This window comes from Jaculus jaculus, chromosome 14, assembly GCF_020740685.1.
Source record: "Jaculus jaculus isolate mJacJac1 chromosome 14, mJacJac1.mat.Y.cur, whole genome shotgun sequence".
Lineage (NCBI taxonomy): Eukaryota > Metazoa > Chordata > Mammalia > Rodentia > Dipodidae > Jaculus > Jaculus jaculus.
Window position 1 is genome coordinate 33491949 of NC_059115.1, and position 22887 is coordinate 33514835.

The following is a 22887-nucleotide window of genomic DNA, read 5'->3' on the forward strand; positions in this document are numbered from 1 at the left end:
TGTAAGGTGGGTGGGGTGATCCTCGAGGGGCATGGTCACCCTTCAGTCCACTTGGTCGGCATGCTTTCCCCATTGTCCTTTAGCTCACTTCAAAAAGGTGAAGGTCAAGGTTGAAAAAAAAAAAAAAAGAACTAAGCCAGGCGTGGTGGCGCACGCCTTTAATCCCAGCACTGGGGAGGCAGAGGTAGAAGGATCGCCATGAGTTTGAGGCCAGCCTGAGACTACATAGTGAATTCCAGGTCAGCCTGAACCAGTGAGAGATCCTATCTCGAAAAACAAAAAACAAAAAACAAAAAAAAAAAAGAAAAAGGAAAAATCAAAACAAAACAAAACAGAAACCTGCTTCAACTACAGAGCTAACTACAGAATCACTCCTGGGAACACAGGACTGGGTTGTGGCAAACAACAGCAAGAAAGGAGCAGGGACTGCCATTGACAGAAGTATCTTTAAAAGGTTATGGCACTATCAGAGGTGGCAGGTATTGATTTCTCATGTCAAGATATATGCAAAATTTAGCTTATTGTCTAAACTTGTGATGCAGCCTCTTGGATCTGTTTTATTTTATATTATCATTTTGTATAAGGTAAAGGAGATTTGTCAAGAAAAATGTTGTAAGGTCCCAAAGTGTCAGGGCAAGCCTGCTTAGGATTTTGGCTGGCATCCGAAGAAGAGGAAAGGTGGTAAGGCTGGCAAGGCTCTACTGCTTTCTGAGAGCTCAGAGAAGCAGGCAGGCTTGGCAGTGAAGATCTATAAGCAACTACACAGAGGGAGGGGCTTCTGAGAGTACAGTCAGTTACCTCACCAGGAGGATAACTATTATACCACCTCCTCAGTATGTCTTCAGGTGGGCTCTTGACAGACTCCACTGGATTAACTCTTTGGTTTTTAATTTAATTTAGTTTAATTGTGAGAGACAGAGAGAGAAAGAGAATGGGTATGCCAGGGCCTCCAGCCACCACTGCGAACAAACTCCTGACATCGTGCCACTTTGTGCTTATGGCTTTATGTGGGTACTGGGGAATCAAATCTGGGTCCTTTGACTTTGCAGGTAAGCACCTTAACCACTAAGCAATCTCTCTAGCCTTGAATTAGCTCTTAAAGAAGATAAGTTGGTCTCCATCCAGGGCCAGACAATTTTGTTCCTCTGGCCAAGAGGAAGTAGATCTTGCCTTTCAAATAGTATGTTAAATCCTATAGAAGGGCAAAAACATCCTGTTCCAATGTTACCAGGAAAACAGGAGGTGAGGTCCATACCTTGATGGTCTCCAAGTCCACCTACAACATCTCCCCCGCCTAAGAATCAAGACCTTAAAATCATTTAGGAGATGGACCTTGAAGACATATAGCCACTTCATGTTGAAGGGGTAACAGAGATGTTCTCAGGGTTCTACCCCTGCTGACTTTCAGGCCTTGGAGGATGATTAAAGGGGACCCAGAACCTCTTTTATTTTTTAAAGATATGTATAGGCAGATGATATGTATAGGCACTGCTAACCACTAATTTCTGCCCAGAGTCTTGCATTAAATCTTTTTAAGCATTTTTCTCATCTATATCTCAAAACAGCCATTGCAGTCATTATTAGCATACTCCACCCTACTGGATAAAGAAACAGAGATTCTAAGAGGTAAAGACACTTGCCCAAGGTTAACAAATAAAGTCCAGAAGCCAGAATTCAAGCTGTCTGTCTGCCCAAGATGTGCTTTTTATCAGGTGCATCATGCTGCCTCTCACAGCACCTGCTCATTACCCCAGGACTGGGACAGGATCTCATCTAGAAGGTGGCTTGGCCGGAGGCACAAGGAAGATGCCAGGGTCTGGAGTGCCCTCTGGTGGATCTCCGTGTAACAGCTTCTTTGATGAAGAGAAGGGGCCATCCCCCCACCCCCACCCCCCATGCCCAGATCCCTGTGACTGTCATTCCCACCCAAATCACTTAGCACTTAGTGGTGGCCTCTTGCTTAGTCCACGCTCCTCTGCTTCCTGAGCCTTCTAGGGGTTTACATTTTATACACCTGCCACAATCTATTTCTCATAGCAACCATGTTCATCTGAGAGCCCTAAATTAAAATTCATTCATTTAGTAAGCATCTTTTTTATGTGGCTTGCTACAAGTTAGGTGCCATGGATACAAATGGATGAGAGTGTTTTTACTCTTCAGCCCTTAAGCTGCCCCAGTCTTAATTGCACAAAGCAATCACTCTAAGCATTTCTGATTCAACAATGAACAGAACAGAGTCTCTAACCCACAGGAACGAGAGGCAAATTTTGGCTATTCAGCTGCTTTACTAGCAGCAAAACACAGTTCATGGCTGGATTGTCCACTTCCTGATCATATAAGCATAGGACTATTTGGTTTTCAAACGACAAACTGTCCAATCCAAGCATTCCTGTGCAAGATGGAATTTATTTGTCCACATCTGGAAATCCAAGACTAGAACTATCTTCCAGCCTGGGATGAGCTAAGGATGGGATGAGCATTGTCGTGAACCGCTCTCTTCTCACATAGCCTGCCTCACACTATGGCTACTCAACGGCCATAAAGCTTCCACTTCCTGTACCACCTTAATCTCAATAGAATAAAAGCCTTGAATCTGATTCTCTCCGACAAGAATTAGCTACAGTGAACCCCTAAGGCAGCCCAAGGCTGGGAATAGACAAATCTGAGTAAACCACTCATGGTTACAACGGAGTTGTCAACTCCACCCAGACTGTGTAAGAACAATGACCGAAGGAGCTTGTGAGAGCTTTCTTCACATGAGGAATAAAAATGATGATGGCTTTCAGTCCCATTCAATTTTAGGGTAGTAATTATGCAGCAATTGCTAATCAATACACCAGAAAAATATTCATGCATAAACACTAAAATTTCCCACTCACCTATGGGCTCCACCACCAATAATGATACTCACCGAGTACATGCCGAGTGCGGAGCCCTTCACATGTCTTCCTTCATCTAACCTTGCCAGCACCCCCAGAGGTGCAGCAGCTGCCTTCTCATTACTGGGACAACACACTCACCCAGAAGAAGCCTTTGGAAGGAAAGTGTTTGTTTTAGCTTACGGTTTCAAAAAGAAGCTTGACCATGGTGGGGAAATCATGGCAAGAACAGATAGCAGGGTGTCACATCTTGTGACATCACCAGGGAGGAAGTTGCATGAGTGAGCTAGCTAGTTCTTGCAAGCTGGGCTGGGGCTATGAAATCCCAAGGCTCACTCTCAGTGGCATACCTCCTCCAGCAAGGCTCTACCTTCCAAAGGTTCCACTAGCTAGGGATTACGTGTGGGGCTTAATCTCAAACACATGAGGTGATGAGGGACATTTACTTTATGTTCAAACCACCACAGTTAGCATCCTTATTTTATAATCAAGGGAAATGCTACTCAAGGAATTTGAGTCCAGGATTCTATACTGACATTTCTATTACCCTGATTGCTGCAGTGCAGGATTTAGGAACCACCTTCTGGCTTAGCTATTACAGGCCAGGATTCACTGATCCCCAAGTGCCTGGTCTCAGGAGGGCTGGTTGTCTTGATAACCAACTTAGGAGTAAATTCTCTCCCAGCTTCTTCTAGGGGCTTGTGACAGCACCATCATCCATCCACTTCATTTAAACCTCAATAGCTGAGCAGAGTCCAGTTCAGAGCCTACCTTGGGCCCTGGCTGGGAAGGAAATCACTCATGCACCTCTACAAGCTTCCTCAGCCTGCCAAGAACCTGAACTCATAACTCTAATCACTCCCTGAGGGCCCACAAGGCTGCAAAGACCCCAACCTCTGTTGTCTCTCCAACCTCTTTCTATCCCTTCCCCCATTCATGCTCAAAGCCCCCTAAGCCTTTGTCCCCGAGCTCACTGAGCCTCTGCCTGCCTCCACCTCTGTTTTGCTTGCTGCCTGCTTGCTTTTCACCAGGCTCTCTCTGCTTGCCCCTATCTCTGCCTTCAGTGTTTGCTCAAGTCATAGAGCCTCAGTGAACCCCACCAGACCACCCTGCCTAGAACTTCCACTCCTCTCGTTACCACCAATGTGACTTTATTATATGTGCATATTATGTGTGTGTATATTTTGTGTGTGTGCACATATGTAGACCAGAGACAATCTCAGGTGTCATTCCTCTCATGGGCCTGGAGCTTACAGGCTAGATTGGCTGGCCAATAAGCCCCATGGGCCCGCCAGCCCCCTCCTCCCCAGTGCTGGGATTACATGTAGCAGACATTTGTTTTAAATATGAACTCTAGGGATTGAAAAGGGTTTCATCATGGCAAGACAAGTGCTTTATTGATTGAAATGTGTTTTGTTCTCTTCTTTGTAGTTATCAGAATTCAAGTGGTACAGGTTTAACAATGACATCCACAAAGCCAGGCCATTAAAGGTATGGAAGACTGGATATCAAGTTTTTCTCTTGCTGAGAGGTATGGGAAGGTGAAGCTTAAATTTGGCCTAAACAAATCACAGGATGAGTCACAGGATGAGGGGTGAAGTAGGAGGGATGACCAACCAGATAGGCAAATACTGAGAAAGATCATGGTGCTTGGGAAGAACAGAACCGGCCAATAGACTGGAGTGGAGGTAGTGAGAGGCTGGGGAGGAGCAGGAAGTATGTAGGGTTTTGGGCCAAGATGAGGATTTGGGTTATTCTAAGAGCAACAAAAGCTCTTAGAAGATTATATTATTATATATAATAAGCATATCATTTGATCCTATTTATTGTTGTTAAGACATTATCTCTAGAGTCAGGCATGGTGGTCAGAAGGAACTCAAGTTTCTGAGCTCCCTGTCTCAAAAAAAAAAAAAAAAATTCTCTCTGGCTTCTAGACCCCAGCTGCTTTTTATCCATGGAGGGTGTGGGTGAGTTGCGGACTTAAGAACTGCATAGGGCTTTGGTGCAGTTATGGACTCTGTGGTTAAAGGTGAGTAATCACACTTAAAATCCCGGCACAGGGAGGGGGGTGTGATAGAAGGATTGCTATGAGTTCAAGGCCAGCAAGGCTACATAGTGAGTTCTAGTTCAGCCTTAGCAACAGCATGAAGACTCTATCTATCTCAAAAACAAAATCACAACCAAAAAGGGGGGGCAGAGAAGTTGGGGAGAGGTATCATTTCTGGACTTCCACCTTTGCTTCAACTGTACCCACACATCTCCAGATTCAAATTCTTCCCCAGTGAGAGATCAGTGGCTCATCCATGCAGTCAGGCCGCAGACCTTCCTTTCCAGGTAGGTCCTTGGAGTCCTATCGTGCATGAAACAAGATCTCTCTCTCTCTCTCTCTCTCTCTCTCTCTTTTTTTCTTTGAGGTAGGGTCTCACTCTAGCCCAGCTGACCTGGAATTCATCATGTAGTCTCAGGGCAGCCTTGAGCTCATGGCGATCCTCCTACCTTTGCCTCCCAAGTGCTGGGATTAAAGGCATGTGCCACCACACCCAGCCAAGATCTTTTAACTGGACCTGTTCTGATGATCACAAGTCTATCATCCTCTGACAGAGAGCTTGGCCCTTGTGGCCTTCATGTCATTGGACAGTTGGTGGCCAGCTTGTCTCAGAGCTTCAAATGGGAACATTTAGACATGTAAATATGTCCATACAAAGAACCTATGATGTGCCAGGCACTGTTCTAAACATCTTACATCCACTGTCATGCTCTCTACTAACAGAAAAACTATAAGGTCTATATTGCTGAAGACTCCACATGCCTGGGCTGCAAGGTCACTGAGAAATCAAGCTGGAACTGAGCTGAAAACCTCCTCCCTACAGACCAGCTAACAGAAAGCTGGAAAAAGCTATGCTGCATGCAGCCCTATGGGAGAGGGGAGTCATCATTGAGAATGAACAACAGTGGACAACTGCAAGCCTTTAGGCTGGCAAAATGAGCCAATAGGTGCAATAGTGGCATGTCTATTATAGGGGAAACCAACTGCTTACTAACGGGACGGGTGGCCTGCTCTGTGGGAGGGAACACATGTCTGGTACTGAAGACCTGTGATGGGGGAGGTCATGAGCTCTAGGGGTGTAACAGCTGCTGATGTCTGGCTACATGTGTATATTATGCTCACTAAACTGCCTAGTTAGCACTTCTCTTAACGTTCATGTCCATATATTAATGGTACTCTCACTTTTGGTTAGAGAAGCATCTCTTTTCAGATGGTGGTGACATCTGGGATGACTCAAAAGGCAGCATAGTGCTGAGAATAGGTGACAGAGGCATGTTCAGCACTGAAACTGAAAGGCCCAAGAATTCAGAAGCTCAGAAATACTATCACGTTCCAAAGGGAGCTTAAGCGGGCCCCCTGCATATCTCAAACTCCAGGTTTTACTCTCTATTAGAAGCAAGTAAAGAATCCCTCTTCTCATTATATCAGAGCCCACTCCTAATATAAAACTAGGTAAAAAGGGCATGAGATAGCCCTCAAGGATGGGAAATGAGTAATAAAGTAAACCACTTATTTAGTTTCTGTAAATAGCCTGCACCATAAGCCTTAATAGCCCACACTGTAAGCCTTAGTAGCCTTAATAGCCCACACTGTAAGCCTTAGTAACTTGCACCATAAGCTGTAGCAGCCTGCCTCAGACCACCAAGGTCATAGGAGGCTGATACCATACTCTGTTACCCCCACCTAAGGAATTGCACAAGTGCTGACCTCCAAGGTCACAGGAGACTGGTACCACACTCTGCTACTCCCACCTAAGGACCTGCGCAAACGCTGACCACCAAGGTCATAAGAGAGTGATTGGTCCATGAGGGGCTTGAGCAAAGTAAACTAATTGGCTTAGAAACTGTGGGGTAGCACAAACTGACTGGCTAATACCCTGCAGGGGCTCCTGATATTAAATAATGATTGGTCTAATACACAGGCTTTGTTAGAAACCCTATAAAAACTGCCCCGTTCCTGCATTCGGGGCTCTGCAGTCCTCTACCCCTGTGTGGTGTACGACTGTGGGCCCCAGCGCGCTTGGAATAAAATCCTCTTGCAGTTTGCATCAAGACCGCTTCTCATGAGTGATTTGGGGTGTCGCCTTATCCAGGCAGAGCGTGGGGGACCCCCTGCGGGGGTTTTTTCCTACAAAACATCTGTATCACACCCTCCAAGGCTCAGGGTCCATTGCGGAAGAAGTGGCAGAAAGAATGTGAGAACCAAAAGAAGGGTAGGACTGCTTACAATGCAGTCTTCCATACACAAAATGGCCTGAATATCCATAACCACACAATACCTGGTACTACCTACACAAGACCCTCATAATAGGAAGAAAGGTGATGACATCAAAATAAAAGAGAGACTAATTGAGAGGGGGGAAGTGATATGATGGAGAGTGGATTTGTGAAGTGGGGGTGGGAGAGGGGAAGGAATTATTGTGGTTTATTGTCTATAATTATGGAACTTGTTAATGAGAAAAAGTTTTTAAAAAGAAAGAAAGAAAAGCTATAAGGTCTGAAGTATTTTTAGCCTCATGAGGTACAGAGAGGCAGGGTCTGTCTCTTCAAACCATACAGTTGATAAGCAGTGCCTACCTGCTACAGTACAAGTGACCAGCTTTCTCAGGTCCGCATATTGAGTTATTTCTTCCCAACATGCCCAGGCAAGTTTCTCTGCAATGATGTCAACGAGATGCTTGCATCAGCCCAGACCCAGACCAGTCAGTGACTGACCTTCTTGGCTTCCAGACACGTAGGCTGCAGGCTGCAGAGATGGGGTGAATTTGGATTTTTCTTCCCTATAGGTTCATCAAAAGACCTGCCTGTAGCCAGAGCTAATGAAAGATCAGTTAAATGAAAAAATGAGCTATAAATGAATGGGGCTGTTGTCCATCTGTATCTGCATCTCAAAGCTGGGGGCACACAGCCAGCGCGACACTCTGCTGCTCCCATGTGGTAATTTGTAAGATGGCAGACAGGGTAAGGTCCCTCTAATTTGGATGGAAAATTTTGAAACACCAGAATAGTGCAGGAAATAACATAGTTAACATATTATGTCAATCATATAGACTTTAAAATTATTTATTTTCCTTTTTAAATTTTAAACAAGTCACCAATATCATAACATTTCATCCTGAAATATATTAGCTTACATCTTTTAAGAAAATGATACTTTCTACATGATAATCCCATTATCACACAGAGTAAAATAAATGATAATTTCTTGATGTGATAATTAATGTACATTCAAATTCCCTCTATTGTTTCAAAAATGTTTTTCCAAAGTTTGTTTGTGGGGCTGGAGAGATTGCTCAATGGTTAAAAGCCCTTCTTTGCAAATGCTGACGGCCTGGATTCAAGTCTCCAGTCCCCATGTAAAGCCAGATGCACAAAATGGTGCATGCATATGGGGCTTGTTTGTTGTGGTATAAGGCCCTGGTACACCCATACTCACTCTCTATTTTTGCTCCCTCTCTCTCAAATAAGTAAAAATATTATAAAATACTGGGAGGTAGGGCTGGGGAAATGGCTCAGGGGCTCAAGGCACTTGCTTGTAAATCCTGGAAACCGGAGGTTCACTTCCCCAGCACCCATGTAAAGCCAGCTGCACAAAGTGGAGCATGTGTCTGGAGTTTGTTTGCAGTAGCAAAGGGCCCTGGTGAACTCATATACCTTATTCTCTCCATTTTTCTCTCTTTTGCTCTGGTGAATAAATAAAAAACAATACCATCTTGGTTTGGGGAGCTGGGGGGATGGCTCGGCAGGTTAGAGTGCTTCCTGTACAAGGACCTGGTGAGGAGGGTGGATGCACATGCTTGTGAGCCCAGTGCCGAGGGGCACAGACCCAGGAGGGTCCCTGGAGCACGCTAGTCAGCCAATATTCTTCTGTGCACCTTCCAGCATTAAAAACAAAAGATATAGCTACTGGGGGTGTAGTGTAGTAGGAGTTCGAGGCCAGTCCAGGCTGTTACAGAGCAAGACCACATCTCAGAACAAACAAAAAAGCCAGGTATGGTGACACAAGCCTGAAATCCTAGCATTTGGGAGATGGAGACAGGAGGATCAAGAGTTCAGGAGTTCATGGTTATTCTTGTCTACATAGAGAGTTTGAAGACAGCCTAAAATAACATGAGACTCTGTTTCAAAGTAAAATACAGGGTTAGAGAGATGGCTTAGTGGTTAAGACATGTGCCTGCAAAGCCTAGGAACCCAGGTTTGATTCTCTAGTACTGATGTTAGCCAGATACACATGTTGGCGCATGAGTCTGGAATTTGTTTGCAGTGTCTAGAGGACATGGCATGCCCATTCTCTCTTTCTCTCTCTCTCCCTCTCTAATAAAACATAAAAAGAAATGTGAAGACCCAGGCATGGTGGTGCATGCCTTTAATCCCAGCACTTGGGAGGCAGAGGCAGGTGGATTGCCCTGAGTTCAAAGCCACCCTGAGACTATATAGTGAATTCCAGATCAGCCTGGGCTAGAGTGAGACCCTACCTCAAAAAAACAAAAAAAAAAAAAAAAGAAAAGAAAGAAATGGGAAGGAAGGAAGGAAGGGAGGGAGGGAGGGAAGGAGAATAGAAGGGGAAGGGAAGGGAAGGGAAAGGGAAAGTAAGAAGGAAGGAAAGTAAGGAGGAAAGGAGGAAGAGAAATGTAAACCAGATAATTTTACTGTCCTGCCTAAAATCCTCCAAGTGCTGCTCCTGTGTTTCTAAACAATATAGTAAGTGGAGACAGTGATACCTACATGATGCTTGTCAGGTGCAGGTAATGTTCTAGACATGCAAATTACTTATTTGGTTCTTAAACCTCCATTTTAAGCAAACACTATGACTATCTCCATTTAACAGATGAGAAAACTGAGGCATAGAAAGTTGTAATAATTTGCCAAGTTAACATGGACTGAAAGCCAGATGCTTTAACCAATACCCAGAAATCCATTGTTCTGGGTCTGTACATGAATGTCACTGCACACATGTGCAGTAGAGACAACTCAATTATCCAGTTTACGGAGTCCTCCACTTTCTTTTACATCATGGATTTTTACCACTCCATGAAACTGTCATTGATTCATTTTTAAAAATTATTTATTTATTTATAGTTTTATTTATTTGCAAGCAGAGAGAGAAGACAGAAAGAGAGAATGGGTGCTCAAGAGCCTCTAGCCACTACAAATAAACTCCAGATACATGTGCCACCTTGTGTATCAGACTTTATGTGGGTACTGGGGAATCAAACCCATGTCATCAGATTATGCAGGCAAGTGACTTAACTTCTGAGCCATCTTTCCAGACCCTCATTTATGTTTTATTATACTATATTTATTTTATTTTGGTTTTTCAAGGCAGAGTCTCACTCTAGCCCAGGCTGACCTAGAATTCACTCAGGGTGGCATTGAACTCACGGCCATCCTCCTACCTCTGCCTCCAGAGTGCTGGGATTAAAGGCGTGTGCCACCATGTGTAGATCATTCATTTTTTAAAAATCCATGTTTCTGGCTTGTCCCACCCTCTCCCCTGGATGTCAGCTCCTTGAGACCAAGAGCCACATCTGATTTGTCTACCTTTACAGAACAATACCTGCCACAGGAGGCCGGGGACTCTAGGAGCATTTATTAAAATTGAGAGGCTGTGTGTAGTGGGGCCCTATACCCTATAATCTTAGCAGTTGGGAGGTAACAGCAAGAAGATCATGAGTGTGAGGCTACCCTGAGCTACGCAGTAGGATCCTGTCTTAAAACACCAAAGCTAGAACTATGGAGGTGGATAAAGTGCTTGCTGTACAAATATGAGGACCTATGCTTGGCTCTTCAGCACCCACATAAATGCAGGGTGGGTGAGGTGGCCCACCTATAATCCCCTGGCTCAAGAGTCAGAGACGGGAATCCCCAGGGCAAAGTGGCTAGCTGGATTAGCTGAATCCACAAGCTCTGGATTCAAGTGAGAGACTTGGCCTTCTGCAAAATAAGGTGGAGGACACTCGACATCAACCTCTGTCCACATGCACACACACATGCACACGTACTGTGCACACATATGCAGATAAGAACATAACTAATAATAATAATAATAATAATAATAAAACAGGATAGGTCTTGGAGAGAGAAGGGATGGTGAGCAGAGAGGAATACAAGACACAAGAGGCCCCTGGCAGGAGCTCAGGACTGTGAGGCTTCCTGGGGTGAGTCCCAGCCAATCACTCTCTGCTGGGAGAAGGTTGCCCTGATTAACATGGTCAGATTTGGCAAAGAAAAGCACAGGATCCAGTTTTTTTTTAAGTGATTTTAAATAAACAAGGAATATGTTTTCTAGTACGAGTATGTTGTGTGTAGTATTTTGGACATACTTAAAAGTTGTTTGTTGTATAACTGCAATTCAAATTTGCTAGTTGCGCTGTCTTTATCCTGCCATCCTACACTGGCTTCTCTCTGGGTGTTAAGTGTCCTGGGAGATCCCGCTGACACTAGTCTCCTTTTGAAACGCAGAACATTTTGTTTTTGCTCCCAAATAAAGAAGCACAATCTCTTTGTTGATCTAAAAGAAGAAAGTCCAGGCAATGAGATGGCTCCTTGTTAGAGGAGAATGGCTCCCCAGCGGATAGATTCCAAAGGGGGTTGTATGGGGGACAAATGCATTTTCCTTAGTTCACAGTGGCCTTCCAGAACCTGTTTGTGTCTTGCAGCTTTCCTTCCCAGGCCCAGAGGTTGACTAGAGTGGTGTCTCTTTCCCTGGGTGCTGCTAAAGAGTGCCAGAAGAGAAACACTCAGATTGGGAGGAAAAGTGAAGTTATTTGGTGATTTTCCTCTCTGAGCAGCTGGTGGCATGGGTTGTGGCCTGGAGGCTCGGCACAGAAGGGAATCTGTCTTCATGCTTGAATCAGAAGAGGGCCTTGTTTTCCTCTCCTTTCTCTTCCCCTTCTTCTTTCTTCCCTCTCTCCTTCCCCCTTTTCCTGCCTTCTGTTCCCATTCTTACTCTCTCTTTTTTTCTTTTTTTCATCTTCTCAGCCATTTATCACCTTAAACCTAATTACACTGTATCCAAGGATTTCTGCCCTTAGAGAGTCACCCTCCAATTATCTTGGATAAATGAGTTGTACATCTACATCACAGACTACTGCCATTAAAAAAGAAGGGAATGGTGGTACACACCATTAATCCCAGCACTTGGGAGGCAGAGGTAGGAGGATCACTGTGAGTTCGAGGCCACCCTGAGACTACAGAGTGAATTCCAGGTCAGCCTGGGCAAGAACAAGACCCTATCTCAAAAAAAAAAAAAAAAAATGGGGCTAGGGAAATGGCATTTGCCCGCAAAGCCTAAAGATCCAGGTTTGATTCCCCAGGACCCACGTAAACCAGATGCACAAGGGTGCATGTGCCTTGAGTTCATTTGCCTGGTGTGCCTGTTCTCTCTATCTGCCTCTTCTCTTTCTCTCTCAAATAAATGAATATATATATATATGAATGGGGTAATGAATATACATGTGTGTGTGTGTGTGTGTGTGTGTATGTATATACATATATATATATATATATTTATATTTATATGAATGGGGTAAATCTGTATGCATGACAGACATAGGGACCATTACAATGAGGTATTGTGTGTGTGGGGGATTGGATTTAACTCTGAATAGCATGAGCAAGTGGACATTTATAGACAAACAGCATAATGTGTGGGAACACCACAAAGAAAATTACTAAGAGGAAACATCAGGGGTAAGATGGGATACTGCCTGAACCTACCTAAGAGGATTTTTTTTTTGAGAGAGAGAGAGAGGATTAGCATGCCAGGGTGCAACAGAACTCCAGACACTTGCACTACCTAGAGGCCATGTGCCACCTTGTGCTTGCCTCACCTTGTGCATCTGGCTTATGTGGGATCTGGAGTGTTGAACATAGGCCTTTAGGCTTTGCAAGCAAGCACCTTAACCGCTAAGCCGTCACTCTAGCCCCAGGAGGATTTTTGCTGAAGACAGACAAAGGTGATTAGACACCACCTGGGAGATCGTAGAGGTTGAGGAACCTATCAGATAGTCAGGATTATCTGATATCAAGACGAGGAGGAGGGTTCTTGTTAAAATGATTTAATAAGGCTTTATTTATTTGAGAAAAAGAAACAGAGAGACAGAGAAAAAAGTGGGTACAACAGGACCTCTAGCCACTGCAAAGAGACTCCAGACACATGCACTACCTTGTGCATCTGGCTCACATGGGTGCTGGAGAATCAAACCTGGGTCTTTAGGTTTCACAGGCAAGTTCTATAACCACTAAGCAATCTTTCCAGCCCCTAATAAGGCTTTTTGCCAAAACTGCACTTTATAGGGGCTGGGGAAATTGCTTAGTAAGGAATAATTCTTGCTACACAAGCATAAGGAGTTCAATCTCCAGCACTCACATAAAAAATAAAAGTCATGTCATGTTTGCAATGGTAAAAAAACAACTGATTTCTGATTGGACTGCTGGCCTGCTTCATGGGAGGGAATTCATGCCTGGTACTGAAAACTTAGTCAAAAGCCTATGGCTCTGAAGGTTATGAGCCCTAGGGGAGTAACAACTACTGTTATCTGGATAAATGGATATATTATGCCTACCAAACTGCCCTCTAAACACTTATGTTTATGCCCATATATTAATACTACTCTCACTTTTGGTTACAGAAGCTTTTCTTCAGATGGCAGTGACCACTGGGGAGACTCAGAAGTCATTGCAGTGCTGAAAAGAAGTGACAGTGGAGTGTTCAGCACTGAGATATCTCTATCACACCCCTCAAGGTTCAGGGTCCATTGTGGAAGAGGTGGTAGAAAGAATATAAGAGCCAAAGGAAAGGTAGGACTGCTTACAATGCTGCCATCCAGAAACAAAATGGCCTTGATATTGATGACCTCATAGTAACTGACACTACCTATACAAACCTTCATAATAGGAGGGGAAAATAACATCAAAATAAAGAGCCTAATTGGAAAGAAGAAGGGATTTAATGGAGGGCAGATTTTGAAGGGGGCATATGGAAAAGATGGGAGGGAATTATCATGGTTTATTGTCTATACTTATGGAAGCTGTTGGTAAAAAGCTTTAAAAGTAAAAAATAAAAGCCACTTGTGGGCACACTCTTTTGTTGCTTTTGTCCATCTGATGTTGTCCAGGAGGTGATGCCATCCTCTGCTTCTGCCATCGTTTTCCCTTGCCATCATGGAGCTTCTCCTCAAGTCTATAAGCCAAAATAAACCCTTTTCTCCCACAAAATGCTCTTAGTTGAGTGTTTCCTACCAGCAATGCGAACCTGACTGCAACAGGAAATTGGAACTGAGAAGTGGGATCATTACTGCTAGACATTTGACTGTGTGGATTTGTCCTTTTGGACCTGACTTTCAAGAGGAATGTGGAAGGAGTTGAAACCTTGGCCTAAGAGATGCCTTGCAGTGCTGTGAGTACAGCTTGATGGACCATTCTGGTCAGAGTTGAAAGACCTGAATGCAGTAAGAACTATGGACTGTGAGGTTCAGCTTATGGAGCTGAGAAAGAGCTTTGTAGGGACTGGGCTAGCAGTTCGTGCGAGGCTTGCTGTTATGCCTGTTTCCTGAGAACTTGCTCAGGGCTGCATTGTATAGAAATGGACTGGTGTGAGCAGAGGGATATGGCACAGAAAAAATGAAATCTTTGAGCCCAAACTCTGCCTGTTAGCTGCAATTATATGAGAGTTTACAACCACTGAAATTGGGCCAGTTGACCTGCTTTGGGACAACAGAAAGAATACAGTCTTTTGAAGGGGCCTGAACGCTGAAGGAGTGTCCTGTTCTTCAAAATCGGCTTTATTTCCCCCTGGATTAACAAATTGGTAGCCCACTTGTTATGGAACGTAACAAATGCAGGAAACGGAGGGTCATTGAATTTGCAACATGGTTTTGTGTTTTGGAAATGACCATGGGCAGCGTGAAGGAAGTTCATTAGATTACTTGCATAGAGACCCTATGGAGCCATTAGGATGAATAGTGGGTTGCAGTGGAGACCCACAGGAGATGCCTGCATTATGAGATGGCTGCCAAAGAGAGCTGTCAGCACCAGATGAAATTTTCTGGGGCTGTGAGTAGCCTAGATGGAGGTGTGGACTTGGAACTACAGAGACTTGTCACTAGTTAGAATTGACTTGGCAACTTGTCACTGACTAGAGTTGTTGGATTTAGAGCTACAGAGTTTGATGTTTGCCCTGTTTGTTTTAAATCTTGTATTGGTTGAATATTTCTTTACTATGCCAATGCCATCTTTTGTAGCGTGAATGTTTATTCTGTGCCATTATGGGATTTTTAGTTTTTTGATTTTTGTATTATGGCTCAATGAAAAAATCTTGGACTAGGGGGATGTATGAATATCACTGGGATTTATAAAAACTATGGGGACTTTTAAAGTTGGACTGAATGCATTGTATGCATGTATGATTATCAGATTATGAGGATTAGGGGCAGATTGTGGTGGTTTGATTTAGAGGTCCCCCATAAACTTATGTGTTCTGAATGCTAGGTTCCAGCTGATGGCAATTTGAGAATTGAAGCTTTTTGGAGGCAGTGTATTGTTGCAGGTGGGTTTATGGGTGTTACAGCCAGCTTCCTCTTGCCAGTGCTTGGTACACTCTTCTGTTGCTGTTGTCCATCTGATGTTGGCCAGAAGGTGATGCCCACCTTCTGCTCATTCCATTCCTTTCCCCTAGTGTCTGTAAGCCAAAATAAACCCTTTCTTCCATATAAAAAGCCACTCATGATTGTGCATGCCTGTGACTCCAGTGCATACAGTGGTGAGAGGCAGAGGCAGGAGGATCTCTGAGGCTTCCTGGTAAATCAGCAAGTGTAACTGGAAAACAAGGAGCTCCAAGTTCAGTGAGAGACTCTCTTTGGAAAAAAGGGTAGAAGAGTGATCGAGAAGCATGGTCTTCCTGCCGCCTCTTCAGGTATGTACCTGGGGCTTGTGCATCTGCACACACAGGTGCATTCGTGACACACACCACACAACTACACCAAAAGGAAACGACACAACTGAACTTCATAAGGAAGTACACAGATTGACCACGAAGATGGTCCAAGAGCTTGACTAACGAACGTTTGGTCAAGGAAAGACTCAGTCTACGTAGGAAATATCTAGGAACTATGTGCCCAAACTAACAGTGGTAAACTCTGAAAAACGGGAATAACTTAAAAAATTTATTTGAAGTGTTGTCGATAAAGTGTGTAATAAAGCAAATGTTTAGCAAGATCTGCATGTGATCCCCAGCCATCCTACCTGCTCCATCTCCATTAAAGCAAGAGCTCCCGTGTAAAACCTACCGGTCCTGTGTTGAGTCTGGTTAACTTTCATTAACAACAACAAAGACACTGGTCCCGGGTCCTATGGGTGCAATCTTAGAAAATCTGCTGAGCAGAACAGATCATTAATTGTGATTAGGGAGGGCGAACTGAAGGGGAAAAAGGCAAGAACCTAGATCTTGAGTTATCCGGCAAGGCTCAGACTTCTTTTGATTTCGAGATCCTCTGCATCGGCCCCCCCCCCCCCACCCCCACTACACGTCTTGCTGTGTAGATCAGATTGTTCTTGAACAATCCTCTTGCTCCACCTCCCGCTCCCTGTAGGGAGAGGTGCCTCAGAGGCCCAGCACGCATACTACAACTCCCGGCAGGCTGCGCGCTCGCCTCAGGCGCGTCGCGGAATGCTTACGTAACGCCGTAGCGCGGGGAATTTCGAGTGGCAGTGCAGCCCGGGAGGCGGGTGGCTGGCGGTCCCTCGGCGTCCGGAGGAGAGACCATGGAAGGCGTGGCCGAGCCTAGGTGGCCTCCGGGACTGGCAGTCATGAAGGTGAGTGCCTGGGGGAGGCCGGGGCCCGGGTGTCCCCGGGGCTCCGGTCGCGGTTGACTGGAGGAAGGAGCGGACGCGGTCGGTCGGCTGGGCCGCAGTCCCCGGCCGCGCCGGCTCCGTTCAGCTCCTTCCCGCCGCGAGGCTCTGCGCCTCAGTTTCCCCGGCTCTGAAGTGACCCGGATGAGCTCCCGCCCCCCGTGATGAATCCAGGTCGGCTATCTTAAGGAACCAGATTCTTTTGCGGTTCAGTCATATTAACAGTGTCGTCACTAAGTCACTCTTCAGTGACGAGGTGACAGCTAACTCTGAGAATGCAACGTGTGCCAACAGGCACTGTGAACTGTGACTCCGCTCATGACTTTGGACACTGTATCAAGTAACATGTTTGAAGTTGCGTCGCAGGGCACGGTCCGCTTACGATGGTCTGGATGTCTCTTCTCTGCGATCTAGAAGCCTAGAGCTGCTTCGTCCTGCTCCTGCCCAGCGCGTCCTACTCCTCTCTGACACGTCTCATGACCTACGAGCAGCACTACCCATTCATTTTACTGAATCATTTCACAGTGAATTATGTATTTGGGTGGGCACCTTTAAATTTTGCTTGTTTTTTGAGACAGTATTAGAATGTAGCCCCTCCTACCTCTGTGCCCTGAGTGCTGACCTTCTTGACTTTTTAAAAACAATAGACTTAGTCTGCCGTGGTGGTGGACGCCTTTAGTTCCAGCACTCTGGAGTCAGAGGTGAGAGGATAGCTGTGAGTTTGAGGTCATCCTGAGACTACATAGTGAATCCAAGGGCAACTGGGCAAGAGTGAGACCCATATATATACATATATACATATATATATATATATATATATATATATATATATATGAGAGAAAAGACATGCCAGGGTCTCTTGACCCTACAAATGAATGCCAGACACATGCTACACTTTGTGTTATCTGGCTTTATGTGGGTACTAGGGAATCAAACCCTGGCTACCAGGCTTTGCAAGCAAATGCCTTTAAGCCCTGAGCCATTTCCCCTGCCCTGAAAGTTATATTTTTAATATAATAGCTCATCACATAGACTATTAATCTTTTTTTTTTTTTTGAGACAGTTTACCTATGTAGTGCACACTGGCTGGAAAATTGCTACACAGTTGTAGCTTAGGCTCCTCCTTGTATCCCCTTTTGAGTGCTGGGGTTACAGGTGTGTGCATATATTTATTTATTTGCATATGTTTTAAAATTTAAGTAATAGATTCATATAACTCAAGAAATATTGCCTCATTTTCAAGTTCTCTGATCCCTAGTAACTATGATTTATTATTATGCTATATATCTTTTTAGAATTTTTATGTATGATAAAGTAGGACACATTCTACATTTTTATTCTCTCCTTTTTTCCTTTTCTGTCCATTTTCCTTTCTTTTTTCTTCCTCTTTCCCCTCCCTTTCTTTTTCCTCTCCCTTTCCCCTTCCCTTCCCTTCCCTTTCCTCTTCCCCTTTCTGCCTTTTCCCTCCCCTCCCTTCTCTTCCTTTTCTCTTCCCTTCTTCTCCCCTCCTCTTTCCTCCCCTCCCTGACCTTCCCTTCCTCTCCCCTCCCCTCCCTTCCCCTCCCCTCCCTTCCTTTCCTTTCCCTTCTCCCCTCCCTCCCCTTCCCTTTTCTCCTCCCTTCCCCTCCCCTCCCTTCCTTTTCCTTTCCCTTCCCTTCCCTTCTCTCCCTTCTCCTTTCCTCCTTCCCCCTCCCCTCCCCCCCTTCCTTTTACTTTCCTTTCCCTTCCCTTCTCCTCATCTCCCTCCCCCTTCCCTTCCTTTCCCTTCCCTCCCTTCCTGTTCCCTGCCCCTCCCCTCAAGCTACATCAACAATCCTTCACTCTCTCCTTTTCTAAAAGAAAAGTAGCCTGCCATATATACTGTCAGTCTCCTTCTTGAACAATTTAAAACGTTCTAGGTTGCAGAAACAAGTCCTGTTCTGTGTAGATTGAATTCCACATGGCCATATAGAGGTCTGACTTTCCTGATTGTCCTTTTTTTTTTTCTGCCACTCTCTGTGGTCACTGACCCTAGCTAGCTACTCCTGGGGCTTCCTCCTTGCCCCCACTGAGGTGTACCATGCAGAAAGCACTGGATGGCACGGGGAAGGCAAGCTATTCCTGGGGCTTCCCCCTTGCCTCCATTGAGGTGTGCTGTGCAGAAAGCATTGGTCTGCCTAGGTGAAGGCAGGTATTTTGTTCTTGGTTTGCTTAAGCCTTGTGTTCTGTACCTGTTCTGCATTTTCTCATTGTGAAAGAAAAGACTTTATTTTCTCATTATGAAATAAAGGTTTTAATTGATTGGATTATTTATTATATATCTACTTTTAATTGCTTTTTAAAAATTTGAGACAAGGTTTTACTTTATTTTTATTTTTGAGAGAGAGAGCGAGAGCGAGCACACTAGGGCCTTTTAGCTGCTGTGTACCTTTGAGCTGCTGTGTATGAACTCCAGATGTGTGTGCCCCCTTATGTGCATGTGTGACATTGCACACTTGCATCACTTTTGCTTCTGGCTACATGGGACCTGGAGAATCGGACAAGTGTTCTTAGACTTTGCAAGTAAGCACCTTAACTGCTAAGCCTTCTCTCCAGCTCAAGATTTCACTTTGTAGCCCAGGCTGACCTTGAACTCACAATCCTCCTACCTCAGCTTTCCTAATTTGGGATTATGGGTGTGTACCATGTTTGGCTATAATAGGTACTGATGTGGTTCTTAAGCTGTGTGGTGACTGTGACTGTTGATAACTTCACAGTGTGATGCCCTCAGAAGTGGAGCATTAGTGCTGTTTATCCAAAGCAATTGGGGGGACCTGAGACTTGAATATCTGAGTTATGTGAAAGAAGTTTTTCTCCGTCAGGATCCCTTGCTGTTCATCTGGAGTTACCTGTTGACAATGTATAATTCAGTATTATTGAATTGTTTTCAGTGGAAGAGAGAAAAAGTTCTATGTTGGATATACTGATGACTTTCTGATATATCCAAATGTATTTTTGCATTTCAGACAATAGATGATTTGCTGCGATGCGGCATTTGCTTCGAGTATTTCAACATTGCGATGATAATTCCTCAGTGTTCACATAATTGTAAGTATGTTTTGTTTATTTGTGAGTTAGTAAAAACAGGAGGTAGTTTTTAACACCAGAGTCACACACATTTTTTCCTTTAGTTCCTCTGTTTTAGTCCTAGGTGTAATCATTGCTGTATTGGTACTCTTGGTTCAAAGATAAGCTATAGCAGTCATCATTTACTCCTTTTGAATTTTTTTTTTTTTTTTTTCGAGATAGGTGCTCACTGTATTCACTATGTAGTCTCAGGCTGGCCTCAAACTCACAGTGATCCTCCTACCTCTGCCTCCTGAGTGTTGGAATTAAAGGCAGGTACCATCTTGCCTGGCCCTTCCTTTTGTAAATCCTGATTCACAAAGTTAATCAAGACTTCTGTAGGATTAAAAAGCAATTTCAGCTCTTTTTTTTTTTTTTTTTTTTTAAGATAGGGTCTCTCTCTAACTGAGGCTGATCTGAAATTTACTATGTAGTCTCAGGTTGGCCTGCCTCCCAAGTGCTGGGATTAAAGGTGCGTCCCCACCATGTTGGGCTTTCAGCTCATCATTTAAAAGGGTAAATTATGAAATATTTCATTCTCTAACCTTTAGAGGAAATGCAAGGTTCTACTGGCATGTAGTTAATATGCTTTACCACGAAGGTACCCCCTAGAGTAGGGTTCATTTTTCTCTAGGCATTTCTGTAATTTTTGTTTTGGAGGCTTTTCTCAGGTGTGTTCAATCTACTAACTAGCCTACAAGAGGCATTCTTCATTTTTGCTAATTTACTAAAAAAAAAAACCCCAAATCTAGCATTTCTTGTCTGTTATAATTCCTCCCTCTCTGCTTATGTTACCTATCTGTTCTCACATTTTCTACTTTTTCCATTAGTGCTCTTAGCAAAGCAGCCATAACTTTAAAAGTATGATATTCCCAGCATCTCTGTTCTGGCTAGTTCTGATGCTTGGTTGGTTTCTTCGAGCTGTCCTTTCCATCTTTGAGTATGCCTTGTGAATTTTCTCACTAGCTGGAAGTAATGTGACCAGTAAAAGGAACTGCAGGCAATGGGCTTTGAATGATGAAGCAGTCAGGTGTGTGGAGGGGGAGAGGGCGAAGGCATTTTCTAGGCTGTGATCAGGCCTCAGTCTCTTAGCATTCTCCTGGACCATGAACTTCACAAGAGCTTTTGTGTTTTTCCCTCCTGAGGTGAGACATGGCTACAGAAGACTGGAGTTGTCATTTTCCCTTCTCCCAGGCCATCAGTTCTGGCAAAGCCCCACCAGTTAGGCTGTGATAAAGTTTATCTTGAGGACAGGCTTTCCAGCAATGTCATGTTCTGGCTTCTCTCAAAGGAGTTACTTTTCCCTTTCCAGCCAGGGGAACTTGAGGGCTCTCTTGGGTAGTCACTGGGAGAACCTGGTTGGACTTCTAGAAGTAAAACTTGTAAAAGCAGTGGGAACCCCTGCAGGTTTTCACTCCTAGACTTGTCTGGCACTTGTCAGTTACAGTTCAGGTGGTACTGTTGGATGCTGTTTCTAGCACATGCTACCTGTGTGTTTCTTCTCCAGTAAGTGCTGCTGTTCTCTGTCACCCTGTCTGCCTCTCAAGGTGTTTTTGGGTGGGGTGGGGAAGCAGCACTTTGCTCCTCAACCTTGTTTTTCTTACATCTGAGGAGATTGGTGTTTTTAGTTTGTTCAGCTTTTTGCTTTTGTTAGGATAGAGAGACAACATCTAAGCTCTTTACAGTGATGCCCAGTTGGTTCCTTCTGTTCCTTTTTGTTTCCTAGAAGATCTTAACTTGTCTTGGTATAATGTTGTGGTAATTTCACAATAGACTCGTAGTAAAACTGATAGGGTGTTTTATTCAACTTGCGTTTGCAGCTTCATCTCCTAGCAGGAACAGGCAGACTCCTGCTATAGCTGGTCATGTCACTGGGGTAGATTCCAGTTCTAGCCTCAAGATGTGCAGTTTTGAGCTCTGCCTGTACTTGCTTGTGCTGGCTGTTTGATAGTGTCTCTCCTTGGATTTATGAATGGGAGCCAGCTTCTGCCACTTGATGGAACTTCCCCTGGATTTGTAAGCTTGAAATAAATCCCTTCCTCCCATAAACATTGTCTGGCTTGGATGTTCATCCCAGCAGCATGGACTTGGCTACAACAACCACATCTCTTTGTTTTTCTTCCTGGAGTGCTCTTACTAAGGCCAGCAATACATGTTCATTTCTGATTCCCTGCACCATCACAATCATACCTTACATCTCCACTTCCTCAACTGAATGAATCCCTTTCTAATGAGGCTTCTTGTTCAGCTGAATTTGGGCTACAAATAAGACAGCTGTCAGTAAGGTGCCATTCTATTTGCACCATGTGGTTTTCCTTTGGGACTGTGTAAATTTAGTTAATGATTCTTTCCTGCTGACATTGTTGTTGTGCTGAGTTGGGTTGTAATTGCCTCACTACTCCATTCCCTCCTTGAAGAAGCTCCTCCCCGGTACATTGTTCACCAAAGCACTTGTTAGGTGAAGGATGATGACCATCACTTGTGAAGTCTGGATGACGAAATCTCCTAATTTGATAACCCAGGTGTGCTTTATTTCTTAGTATATGTGCATCTTATTTCCAAGTTTATATTTTTAAATGATGGATGCTAGAAAGAGTTGCATATTTATACCCAACCCATGTCTTGTGTTTCCTGTGGTATACAAGTGGAAAAAAGAAAGTGATGCCTGCTACATATGGAGTTGTAATAACAGCCTAGGTACTTGTTGTATTTCATACATTTCTGTTTTTTAAAATGCTGTTTAATTATGTGCGTAAATATACATAGAGCAGAAGGTACTAGAAACTTAAGATTATAATGATATACCTTAGAATGGATGTTGGAAATACTCTAAGCTGAAGTCAAGATTTTGTTGTTAAAAGTCACATTCCTTTATTATTATTGTATCTTAATTTATGTTGAATTTTGTGTTTTTTTTTTTTTGTAGATTGTTCTCTCTGTATAAGAAAATTTTTGTCCTATAAAACCCAGTGTCCAACTTGTTGTGTGGTAAGCTTTTATATTCTCTTTTAAAAAAATTATTGATCGC

General features: G+C 44.1%; 1 protein-coding gene across 3 annotated transcripts in view; it reads left to right on the forward strand.

Annotated features, from left to right (window-relative positions):
• The first annotated feature begins 16627 nt into the window (after positions 1–16627).
• Rad18 (RAD18 E3 ubiquitin protein ligase) overlaps positions 16628–22887 on the forward strand; it is a 107015-nt gene continuing 100755 nt past the window's right edge. For all 3 annotated transcript variants that reach the window (XM_004651479.2, XM_045133798.1, XM_045133799.1), the window contains exons 1-3: positions 16628–16739; positions 19760–19841; positions 22786–22847. In XM_004651479.2, coding sequence (XP_004651536.2) covers positions 16689–16739; positions 19760–19841; positions 22786–22847 — 195 coding nt within the window. In that variant the 5' untranslated portion in view covers positions 16628–16688. The remainder of the gene's footprint in view (positions 16740–19759; positions 19842–22785; positions 22848–22887) is intronic.